Here is a 12,157-nt window from a genome sequence, read left to right on the forward strand (position 1 = left end):
TGCAAGATTGAAAGTAAAAGAAATGTGTATGCTCTTATTTGTCGGTTTGCATTGTATATCACCCAAAAATATATTGATTCCATAAAATAATGAATGCAGTCTTCCTGGACGGCGACAACATTCTGAAGGCGTGTGGTTGACTGCGGCATGTCCACATTGCTAAATAGGAATCTGGTTGTGGGTTATAACTCTAGTGTCCTTGAGGAGGAAGCTCTCTTGGGAGCTCTGTGGTGGTCTGAAAAAACAACAAAAAATGATAACAATAAATAAATAAAAACAATAGGTGGCCTGGGCCTGTTTTTCACAGAAGCTGTATTACTTAAATCCATCTATGGTTATTCATGTGTAAAGTCGTCTGTAATGCTAGCTTCTTTATCTGTCTCTAATCTCCATATACCGGAGCAAGGTTGTGAAGAATTTCGTCATGAAACTTTCCATTCCTATTTTTTCCCGAAACTGAGATATATTCAAGTCCGAAGGCAAAACTGCTGTAGGAGGTTTTGTATTCTTCATTCTTCTGTGGATTTAAGTACAATTTCGCAGTTTCTGGCTCTTGTGGAAGGTGAACTTTTCTGACTAATAAGATCTGGTTCAAAGTGGCTCAGTTGCGTATTCAAGAAACATTTGTCCTTGCGCTGGTGAGATGGCTCAGCTACCTATGTTGTTAACCTCTTAGCCTCCAATTATATAATTTACAGCACTTATTAGGACCCAGTAGATTTACGCAAACAGTCCCTAGCAGCCACCCGCTACTGGTGATAGACAGAGCAGCTTTGATGATGGATTCAAATGATGGTTGCTTGTTCTATTCGTTAATTCCCCAAAGAACTCCCATACTTTTTTGGTCTCAAACATTTGATCTTCTATTGTTTATTGAATGATGTAAGTTAACGTTTTCTCTCCTTGACAGTTGAAACGTTCTGTTAGGAAAATGTCAGGGAAAATATTTTTCTGGAAGACAAAGAAAGTAAAAGTGTTTGAAAGAAAGTTCAAAGTGTGTGACGTTTGAAACATGCTGTAACATTTTGAGCTAAAATTGGAAAGTAATAATGAGTCATCATCCTACCACAAATGCTCCATCTTTCTTCCGGTCCGCACAAACCTGCTTAAACATAAGTGTGTTTTCTCTCCCGGTCTCCAGATGGCCTCAGCAACAGCAACCTATGGGCAGAAGGAGTCTTCAGACCAGAACTTTGACTACATGTTTAAGATCCTGATCATTGGCAACAGCAGCGTAGGAAAGACCTCGTTCCTGTTCCGCTATGCCGACGACTCCTTCACGCCAGCCTTCGTGAGCACGGTGGGAATCGACTTCAAGGTCAAGACCATCTACAGGAACGACAAGCGGATCAAACTACAGATCTGGGTGAGAGCTCTGAGGCAGGCGATGTGTGCAGGTGGTCGAGATATGATTTAGATATCCTCAATGTCCTTATCATCGGCCATTGTGGTGAATGGATTGCCATTGCATTTGGCTCTTTTTTTTTACCAACAAAATACCTTGAATTAAGTTTCTTCTTTGCATTGATCAGATTGGAATTCAACTGGCCATTTCCCGTCTTCCTCGAGTTTTTGCCTTCTTCTGTGGTTGACAGAATTGTTAGAAAACACAACAGTACAAAGCCCAATGCTGACCTTACACAACAAAAAACTTCTGCACCCCCAAAAGCAATACCAATACAACACTGGTCAACACAAAGTCACTTCACACCACACCAAAACAACAGCACACCCAAAAACACAATGAAATTAACATTCAGTGCAAAACTAAGCTTCAAATAGCTACAACACAACATGTTATGAGTTATTTATGTCTGTCAGTCGTTACATGGCTCTCTCAAATTCCCTCTCCCTGGTCCTCTCTTTTATTTTTCAGTTATTCTTTGCATCATAGCACGAAAGTGTAATGTTCTTTTTCAGCCAAAACAATATATGCAGATTCAATCCCCTCGCCAGACCATTGGGAGAATCCATAATTGTAATATTTCAAATAGCCATGTGTTTATTTCACAGAAAAATTACTTGATTTCATACGTTTTATTTGTGAAGAAGAATTTGTATATATTTTTTTATTATGGAACAGTTTTGAAACTGAACAAAAAAACTGCTAAAACAGGATCAAGCTAGCTTATACTTTGAAAATGCTAAGCAAGCAGAAGTTATTGGTCCAATAGTCTTTAATGTGACACACTCATGTTAGCTGGTTAATGTCCCGGTTTTAGTCTTGCTTTCCACAACTTTTTTTTTAGATTAAATGACAAAATGAACAATAACAAATGAATAAAGTGAAAGGGAAGTAGAACTGGAGGATGTTGTTATGTCCCATGTTGGATTTTCTGTTGAAAACCCTTCCATAGAGCACTGGCTGCTGGTGCACTCTAAAGAGCTTCAAGAAGTTCTAAGGAGATCTAAGTTCTCTGTTGGGTGTTATCGAACCGGCGAGCGGTGGGGTGTCATACAGCCTCCGGCTTTAATTCCCTGAGCCTTTATTAAAGTCCAAGACTGAAACTTAACCCCATGTGTTGGCCTGAGAGAGAGAAGGGGAGATACAGACAGACGGGATACGGTGGACAGATGAGAGAAATATGGAGATGGAGAGAGAGGATGAGGAGGGAGAAAGAGAAAGAGGGAGAGAGACAGATAATTCTTTTTTGAGAGACATTGAGAGACACACCGAGAACTGGAGAGAGAAAGAAAAAGAGAGAGAGAGTGATAGAGAGTGAGTAGGAGATGATGTTATGCACAGTGATTTTGGGCCTGCAGGTCAAATGTAGTATTAGGTCATATCATATTTGTGTGTCTGTGTCTGTGTCTCTGTGTGTGTGTGTGTGTGTGTGTGTGTGTGTGTGTGTGTGTGTGTGTGTGTGTGTGTGTGTGTGTGTGTGTGTGTGTGTGTGTGTGTGTGTGTGTGTATGGTGTGTATTCGATTTTTATGTGTGTGCCATGTGTTTATTATCTTGTGTGTTATTGTGTTGAGTAGGTGTATATGTACTGTGTGTCACTGTATTATTGTGTTGCAATGTGTGTTGTTGTATGTTATTGTGTGGGGTGCAATACATTTGTTGGTGTTCTTTATTGAAATTTAACGAGTGAGCTGTCATTTTGTCATGTGTGTTATAGAAGAGTGTGTTTCATTGTGTATTGAATTATAGTCAGGATCACTACGTGTTGCATTATAACACGTGGGTTATTGTATTATAATATGTGTGTGTGTGTGTGTGTGTGTGTGTGTGTGTGTATGGTTTTGTGTGTGTCTGTGTGTGTGTTTGTGCGCTTGTTTGTGCGTGGGTGGGTGCGTGTGTGACTCTCTCACACTTTCCAGGACACGGCGGGCCAGGAGCGCTATCGGACCATCACCACAGCGTACTACAGAGGAGCCATGGGCTTCATCCTCATGTATGACATCACCAACGAGGACTCATTCAACGCCGTCCAGGACTGGTACGTGATTGGCCCTCAGCCCACATTCATGTGATCCATAACCTAAGGCAAAATTAGGTTATCATACAAATATATACAAATATAGTCATAAATAAATAAATGATCATTAACGATTCACTTAATTTTGTTATTCAATTAATTAATTAATCTGAGATGTAGAATATGGGAATTGGTTAAGTATATATAAATTATTTTATCTCTTGTCCCTGTGTCTTCTGTTGCCAGGGCGACCCAGATCAAGACGTACTCGTGGGACAACGCCCAGGTGCTGTTGGTGGGAAACAAGTGTGACATGGATGATGAGCGGGTGGTGTCTGGAGACAGAGCCAGGCAGCTCTCAGACCACCTCGGTGAGCTCCCGCACACACAGCAACACACACACACACACACACACACACACACACACACACACACACACACACACACACACACATCAACACACACAAACACACACACACACACACACACACACACACACACACACACACACACACACACACACACACACACACACACACACACACACACACACACACAGGGTGGACCTTATAGGGTATATACTGTGGTGCACACTTTAAAGTGTACATTTTTACAAAATGTACCTTTGTTGTAGTGTTCCAACTTAATGTTTCAGTTAACCCTAAAGTCACCTTTTTAGTTTTTATCATCTAAGTATGTCTTCTATGATCTTCAACATAGTAGGCCATGCTATTTTGTGATTTACTAAAATAATAGCGTCATTCAAAATAAACCGGTCTAGAATCCTATTTGTGCTCTGCCCTCCTCCGTAGAGCTCTCAAGCAAATACTTTTGTTTTTATTTTTGTTCGAGTTGGAGATTGAGTTGAATCAGGGGGTTCACTTACGTGTTAAAAAAACACAAAGTTTGTAATGGAACACTTCCTTATTATACACAACAGGTGCCAGCAGTAATGCTACAACTACCACCATCTCGCTCTTTCACTCTCCCTCCTTCTGTCTATTTCCTTCCAACCAAGTGAGAACTCAGACAAAACAAAAAATATACCTGCATATGGGGTATTGGCTACTGTCTTTACCTAGACATGGCCCTCCAACATCATCATGACATCTACATACCGGGAGTAGACCCCACCACAACCTTAGTATGGAGGTCAAAGGTTCACACTGCAAATGTACTGTACATAGCCAGGCTGTTGATGCTGTGTTCTTCCTGCAGGTTTTGAATTCTTTGAGGCCAGTGCCAAAGACAACATCAACGTGAAGCAGACCTTCGAGCGGCTGGTGGACATCATCTGTGAGAAGATGTCAGACAGCCTGGACAACGTGGATCCGGCTGTCACTGGTGTCAAACAGGGGCCCCAGCTCACAGAGCAGGCCACCCCTCCTCGACAGGACTGTGCATGCTAAAGATGACTCATCACCCCCCCGATTTCCCACGTACATACACACACACAAACACACACAAACACCCACCTGCTCCTCTTATGGAACCCCAGGGCTCCAGGTCCTCACACGCTCAAAATAACACGGACACGCATACACACACACACACAGACAAACCTCTGATGGGACCCCAGAACTCCAGGTCCTCACGCAGTCAACATTAGACTCTCTCTCACTCACACACACACACATACGCACAAACACACACACACACACACACACAATTTTCCTGCTTATTGTCATCGGCTGATAGGGACTGTTTGTTTACTGAGGGCCACAGGGTTAGAGCTGGGTTGAAAATCAAATAAAAGCTTTGAATGATATTTTCTCAATGTCAGCGGCAGTTAGCTTATATGCCCGTCGTTACCTAGCTTTTCAAATTGCTTCAACCCAGCTTCTCTTACCCATAATCCCTTTGTTTTGTGTTATTTTCCTCCCTCTTCGGTGTGCTCCCTGATTCCTGAATCCTGTCTCTTTTCTATAGTCCGTTCAACATTTACAGTCCTTCCATTCCCACCAGGCCAACGTCTTCAGAAGATGTCCGCCTGGTGATTAAGAATAGTACGGCTAATATAGTGTCCTGTTCTATACCCGACTCAATGTTTTATATGTAGTTATACACATAAACAGAAACAATATATGTCTCAATATCTTCATAGTTTGGTCCACTGTTGGTTTACGAGCCTCAGACTAGTTCTGCACTGCCTCCTTCAAAACATAAAATCCACTTAAGGTGTCTCGTTGTGGTTCTGCTATGAGGGCTCAAGAGTGTCTCGTTGAGAGGTTAATTTGACGCAGAGGGAACTTGACCAAGATACAGAGCGAAATCGGATGACAGATAACATGGGCTAATGGCCTTCCCCTGAAGATGGCTTCTGTGGGACATGATGAAGGAAAGATGACGTTTATGACGTTTTTAGATCCCTAGTATTCAAGCTCAATGCTGAGCATCAAAGGTAATACAGTCAGCCGTCAGGGCCAGGGGTTGACCATGAGATCGGGCCCTTGTTTGTTCTGGTTGCCTTCAACGCTAAACCTGAACCCAACCAAATGATACCTGATCACAGGTATCATTTGACCAGCTAACGGCATCTAGGGCACTCGCCTTCGATGCCGTTGTCCTCCATTGTTGTCGAGGAAGACATGGAAACGGATCACAGCGGCATCCTGTTGCTTTAGTCAGCAGAATCCATCCTTAGAATCGGCGCATTACTTATTCATCATATTCCTTTTTTTTTGTTTTGTTTAGCGGTGCTGAGGCCGAGGAAGTTGACGCCCCCCCTGTATATGCAGTAGCTTCTTAAAGACTTTAATCCACCGCTCTGTTGCTTAACAAATAAGACAAACACTTACTACCAATTTGGTCCTTCGGCTAGACAAGTTGATCAACCTATCCTTGACCACAAGGCGGATCATAATCAATTAATGTAGAAGAAAACTCTGCTAGATACTGCTTTAAGGACTGCAATCTGCTAGAGATAACACCACTTTCGGGATTTCCTTTCAGGAAAAAGGGATGCTGTTTTGAACTTCGCTGAAATTCCGATTAGAGATCATAGACACAACTTTCCAGGTTAGGATCTCATCAAAACACAGGCATGTTGGCAAAGTATTAAACCTGGGGAACGTACTGCTATTGAATGATGTATAACCCTTACCAGGACCCGTGAACAGCAAAAGTCTGAAATCCATTTAAATAAAGTCCCATGCCAATTGTCTGGTTTGCATAAGACATTTGGTTATGACAAAACATAACACATCCTGTTAACATAATATTGTAATATGGATAAAGTAATTCAGGCTTATCATCCAAGTAACATGTCTGGTGCAAATATGGCAATCACTACGTTAATAACATCTCGAATGCCAAAAAAAAACACATTTACAGAACTGGTTGTCTAAAGCATTGAATTCTCAGACAAGAAATGTTCAATCCAAAGAAAGTAATGTGTATCTTGTCTAGACATAATATCACAGAAAACGTCACAATATCTCAATCCAGCTATTGTTCTTATTGTTTTAAAAAAATGTTTTACTTGACTGTTGCCTCACTGGTCATATCCAGAGTTTTATGTGTCTTCCTTTGCTTCTTGACCTGTTAATACCTGAATGTCCTGGCATATATGTGGACAGTGTTGTTGACTTGACCCTACTTCTGTGTGACTCGGTTCATAGCAATATACTCCACATCTACACTAAAAGAAAACAAAAGCACGAAAAAAAAATCAGTTTGAGCTGTCAAGTGAAGTCAGTGATTAGAAAAAAATCGGTTGAAGGTGTTTGTTTTCAAAAGTTCTGAGTTTATTTATAAAAGGGGGGGGGGGGAGTAGTGCTGCTTTCAAAATAATATCCTGCATCATAGTTTATATATCAGCCTATACTATTCCCTGAAGGAGAATTGTATTTCAGGTCACATTACACCTGTTTACAAAACCAAAAACATTTACACAGATTGCATTCAAAGTTGGAACCATCGTAATCAATCGAGACCTACAGAAGTGATGCTGTCATGGTTCCAAAAAGTTCTAATTCACATCGTGCAGAGCCATCAGGGGCATGCAAAGCATAAGCTTTATTTCAAGACCTTTACCTGCAAGACCTTTAAGAGAGAAAACGCATTCAGAGTGTATTGTACTTCAGTAAGGACATGTATTTTGGGAAATTATAGTGAGGCAAAAGGTAAGAAGGACATGTTGGGCGGAAAAGGTCGAGTTCATATCTCCTGCTTTGAGAGTAGGCTTGGTGACCCATTCAACGTTGGCTTGGTGACCCATCACAAAAATCGATATTGTAGGGGAACTAACCAAAATGAGTGGAAGCAGCCAACATGAACAAACACCTACCAATAGGCCCAAATGCTTCACTTCAAAGTTGAATAATTAATGGCAAACTCGTTTATTATCGTAAAAAAAAAAGAAACGAGCAGAGAAGGGAAGTCTATGTTTCTTTGTTGTTTTCCATTGTTCATCCATAGATACTGTCCTCCCCGCAGGTACTGTTGACATGGTTTACATTTGATTTGTACATGTTTCTATTGTGTGGAATGAACTCTTATGCAGTAGCCTATATGAAGGGAATATTGTGTCAAAGTGTTGAAATGTTGAAATAACTAAAGCAAATTGCTCTATATGTTGTGGAAAAATAATTTAACAAAAAAATAAAGGTTATGATGTTAAAATATATTTTTTTCGAAAAAAGGTGCATTTTGGTATTCTAGACGTGTAGTCAATGAAATAATGATTAATTCATCCATATTCTATGTTCTAGATTCATCAAACTCCTACCTAGCCATACGAGCCCGTCTTTATCACATGTAGTGTTGCATGATATATTTGGTGACCTGTTATCACATGTTGATTTGATGTCACAATTCACAAATGTATATCCAGTGCTAAATTTACTGGATTCAATCTGCCTGTCTAATCTGGTGTGTGGTATGCAAGAACGCTAACCATCTTTTACTGCTCCGAATACATTGCATATAGATAAGATATAACAATAGTTTGTAAAAGTTTCACAACTTGTGGGGCAATTGTGTGTGTACGTGTGTGTGTGTGTGTGTGTGTGTGTGTGTGTGTGTGTGTGTGTGTGTGTGTGTGTGTGTGTGTGTGTGTGTGTGTGTGTGTGTGTGTGTGTGTGTGTGTGTGTGTGTGTGTGTGTGTGTAAACTAGAGCCCAGTCTCTAGAGAGATTTACAAGATTGCTGTTGCATCCAACCATTTGTTATCCATTAACAACACCACTAATGGAACGCGCTGTATCGGTTGGTCTGATTATCAATTAATTATGTGTTATATTTCTATTTCCATTTATTTAACAGTCGACAGAGGGCGGTAGACAACACTAATATAGAGTAGGCTACTAGACAGCGGCGGGCATACGGTCTTAGAAGACCACCGACTTCCAGCCCGAATTCACATGTCAACGATGATCCAGCTTTGATCATCGACGGAAATCTTTAGGTACGTAGGTATGACTTCAAATGTGTGGCCAAAAGTAGGCCTACTGGCATTTTAGCCTGTTATCCAACAACCACAATGCTGAGTCTGTAAACACAACGTAAAGCTTATACTTTAAAAAGAAAACACTTTACTAAGTAAAAATGTGTCTGGCAAGGGACCTAGTTGTTGTTTTTACCAAGCAACTTTATTATTAGAACAAAACGCGATGTATTAATATAATTGAAAGAAAAGTTCATAGAAAAATGACAATGTTTCACATTCAAAACAACTAAACACTTTTTTGTAACAGACAGCCTATAAGTGCAAAAAAACTAACACTGATACCCTGCGCCCAATGACAACATTAAGGTTTGTCAACAACATACACATTTTGCATCACACAGGACTACAGAAAAAACATGGCAAATATGTGAATACCTCATGCCATAAATGGGCACATATAAATACACATAAATTAAACAAACGGGGACATAAAACACATGTCATTTGCGATTTTGTCCAGGTTTGGGTGGTCTGTGTAGTCGTAGAGCTCAGTCCTGGCAAATGTACAAAAACACTTCGGCCCTATGTAGACCTACATGTCATTCAAGCTGAAAAGTCTAGAAGAAAAGCTTATATGCTGGTCGCGCCGCAAGATGGACCCGCAGGCGGCTAGTGGACCTGCACCTGATGCGGCAACAGCTGGCAACCGCTGGTGACATGGCAGAGCACCTTCTGTTTGAGCTGGGACACCTGCTCCCGCAGCACACTGGCCGTGGACGCGAGGTCGCAGTTGTGACTTTTCAGAGACTTCACTTTGTCCTCTAGCCGAGAGATTCGCTCGAGTTTGCGCTTCCGACACTTGGAAGCGGCAATCCGGTTGCGCAGCCTCTTCCGCTCGGCTTTGATACGCTCCTGGGAGTCCATGTTGATGGGCGAAAGGGGGGGACTGTCGCCGAAGTTCTGGACGTCGGGAACCGTTTGGGGCTCGTCCTTCTGTGCCTGGACCCTTGACAGCGGCGGATGTGGCGGGGTCCCCCCCATGTGATGATGCGACGGAGGTGGTGGAAAGGTGACGGTGTCCGTGGTGTAGTTGACGGTGGTCCCCAACGGCCCGCTGCCGTAACTGTTCAAGTTCGTGTAAACCGGTAGGTCCGGCTGGACATTCACCGGGGCAATATTGGTGCCCATATCCATGTTGTTCTGGACGCACGCCCCCCCATTTAGCTGGTTCTGCTTATGCAAGTCTTCCAGTGCCTTGACGAATCCCTCGGCGAACTCCTGCTCGTCGGTGACCGTCTTCGGGTAAAGGAACTGGGTGGTCGGCGAGGTCGTGACCATCCCGTTGGACTGGATGATGAGCCTCTCCAGCTCCGGGGAGGCTAGTTTGAGAAGCCCCAGGTCCGGGGAATTCAAGATACTCTCCGCCTCGCGCAGATGTGGCTTGAGGTTGGCGTCATCCGCCAGGCTCAAGTTAATATCCTTCTTCATCATGTTAAACACGGAGAATCCCAATGGAAAATCCCGATTTGTTTATGCGCAGCACACTCTCAAAATTTGGTGGCGACCATTACCTAAAAAAGAAACCGAAAGTGGTTAGTGTTCTCGGTTCTTCTCTCCTAAAATGTCAGCCCTCGGCGATTTGGCTTTTTATGTTTTATATCCACCACCGTTCACGTCTCTGTCTTGGTTCGTATGCCCTGCCGCGCGCGATGCCAACTAGTTTTGTGTCCTCGCCTGTTCCGTGACGTCACTCTGGATCGCAGATTGGGCAGAAACAGCGTTTTGCCCATTTTATTTAAATGACGGGACGTGCGCAGAGCGGAGGGCTGTCGCCATGGAGAGGGAGGGTAAACTGCAAAACAGAGCGGTGCATTATGGTTTGATGTCATTGCGAGTAATAAGGAGGACGGCTTGATTCCTGCCTTGTTCTCTCTTCTCTGACCTAAAAAATAACAAGGGTTTGTCTCGTTCTGAAGCAAGCAGCTTTGATCCAAAGATAGTGATCTGAAACTAACGTATCTGTTAAATCCCACGATACATTTAGCTCGAAAAGGTAAACAAGATGACAAAGAGAATAGAAATATTAACAATTTTAACAAGATTACTCATACACTCAGAGCTGCTAAGCACAAAGTACGTACGCATAATAGTGTGAAGTACATTTATATTGGCACAGTTCCTGTTCCATGTAACATATAACAATATGGGATAGGATGTGTACTGACATTTATGTGCAAGTACCAGTGGAACATCGCAGTTGTTCTCAGACCATGGTAACAGACAAGCCACATTCAACGAGGAGGTGTCCATTACAATCTCACTCCTCCATGGGTGTCCCACTGTCACAGGTGGGCCTTGTGTTGTGTGTGTGTGTGTGTGTGTGTGTGTGTGTGTGTGTGTGTGTGTGTGTGTGTGTGTGTGTGTGTGTGCGCGTGCGAGGGGGGGCACCTTATCTGTGACACCATAAAAAGCGTGACAGGTCTCCCGAGCGGAAGTGTGTTCTGCTCTAAACTAGATACGTGAGCGAGCAGGGCTGGGCGAGTCAGTTCATGCTGTATACGTGTTCCCCTCTCCCTTTCCCTCTCTCCCTCTCTCTCTACCTTTCACTCTCTCTCTCTCTCTTAAAGACACAGTAGCATCCCAATCCTCCACCCATCCATCCATCTTATAACCGCCCAGCTGTCTGATGTCTGGTAACCTATCTCATGTAGGCCTCAGCCCTCACAGGGTCTCTGGTCTTAGAGAACTGTGTTGCTCTTCTAACGGCCGCGTACAGCTGTGGTGGATGCCACCGCAGGGCCAGTGGAATAACTCCACATGTAAACCAGCATCGCGTTCCCTTATGTGCTCTGACAGAACTGGGTCGGCATGGAGCGCAAGGATGCAAATTAGGATTATATAAACCTGAAAAAAATGGTATCAGTGTATGGCTAATTCTGGGGTTTGTTTGTGTGCGTGTGTGTGTGTGTGTGTGAGACGCATGTTAATTTGAAGAATGATGGTTTTCCATTCTGTTACCCATCTTGAGTTTCCTGTTCTGTTTGTGATCTTGAATGATACTGTATATAGGCTTCTTAAACTACTGCAATATTTAAGGCAGAGTGTACAGTCCAAACTGCCCCAATCTCTTCACCATTGATTGTTCGTTACTTGTATGTTTAATTTGTTTGTTCTTGATTTTACTGGAGAATCTATTCCACACAACACACAAACACGCACACACACACACAGAGTCATCTCACACTACACCAATAACATAGTGTCAAACAATTACATTTAATTATCATAAAAGGACACCTGGTACTTGTATAGATTACTAACGGCGCCTTCCATTTCCTCAATGATTTGT

The 12,157-nt window shown here is 42.6% G+C and overlaps 2 protein-coding genes across 2 annotated transcripts; one reads left to right on the top strand and one right to left on the bottom strand.

Annotated features, from left to right (window-relative positions):
- The first annotated feature begins 1,122 nt into the window (after positions 1 to 1,122).
- Positions 1,123 to 8,177, top strand: LOC130392961 (ras-related protein Rab-3A). The gene is made up of 4 exons (XM_056603507.1): positions 1,123 to 1,366; positions 3,323 to 3,441; positions 3,667 to 3,791; positions 4,639 to 8,177. Exons 1-4 carry the CDS (start codon positions 1,142 to 1,144, stop codon positions 4,827 to 4,829), a joined length of 660 nt encoding a protein of 219 aa, XP_056459482.1. The 5' UTR covers positions 1,123 to 1,141; the 3' UTR covers positions 4,830 to 8,177.
- On the bottom strand, positions 8,038 to 10,662 carry LOC130392959 (transcription factor JunD-like). Its single transcript, XM_056603506.1, has one exon. It carries the CDS (start codon positions 10,297 to 10,299, stop codon positions 9,478 to 9,480), a length of 822 nt encoding a protein of 273 aa, XP_056459481.1. The 5' UTR covers positions 10,300 to 10,662; the 3' UTR covers positions 8,038 to 9,477.
- Positions 10,663 to 12,157: the final 1,495 nt, after the last annotated feature.

Source organism: Gadus chalcogrammus, chromosome 12, assembly GCF_026213295.1.
Source record: "Gadus chalcogrammus isolate NIFS_2021 chromosome 12, NIFS_Gcha_1.0, whole genome shotgun sequence".
Taxonomy (NCBI): Eukaryota; Metazoa; Chordata; class Actinopteri; order Gadiformes; family Gadidae; genus Gadus; species Gadus chalcogrammus.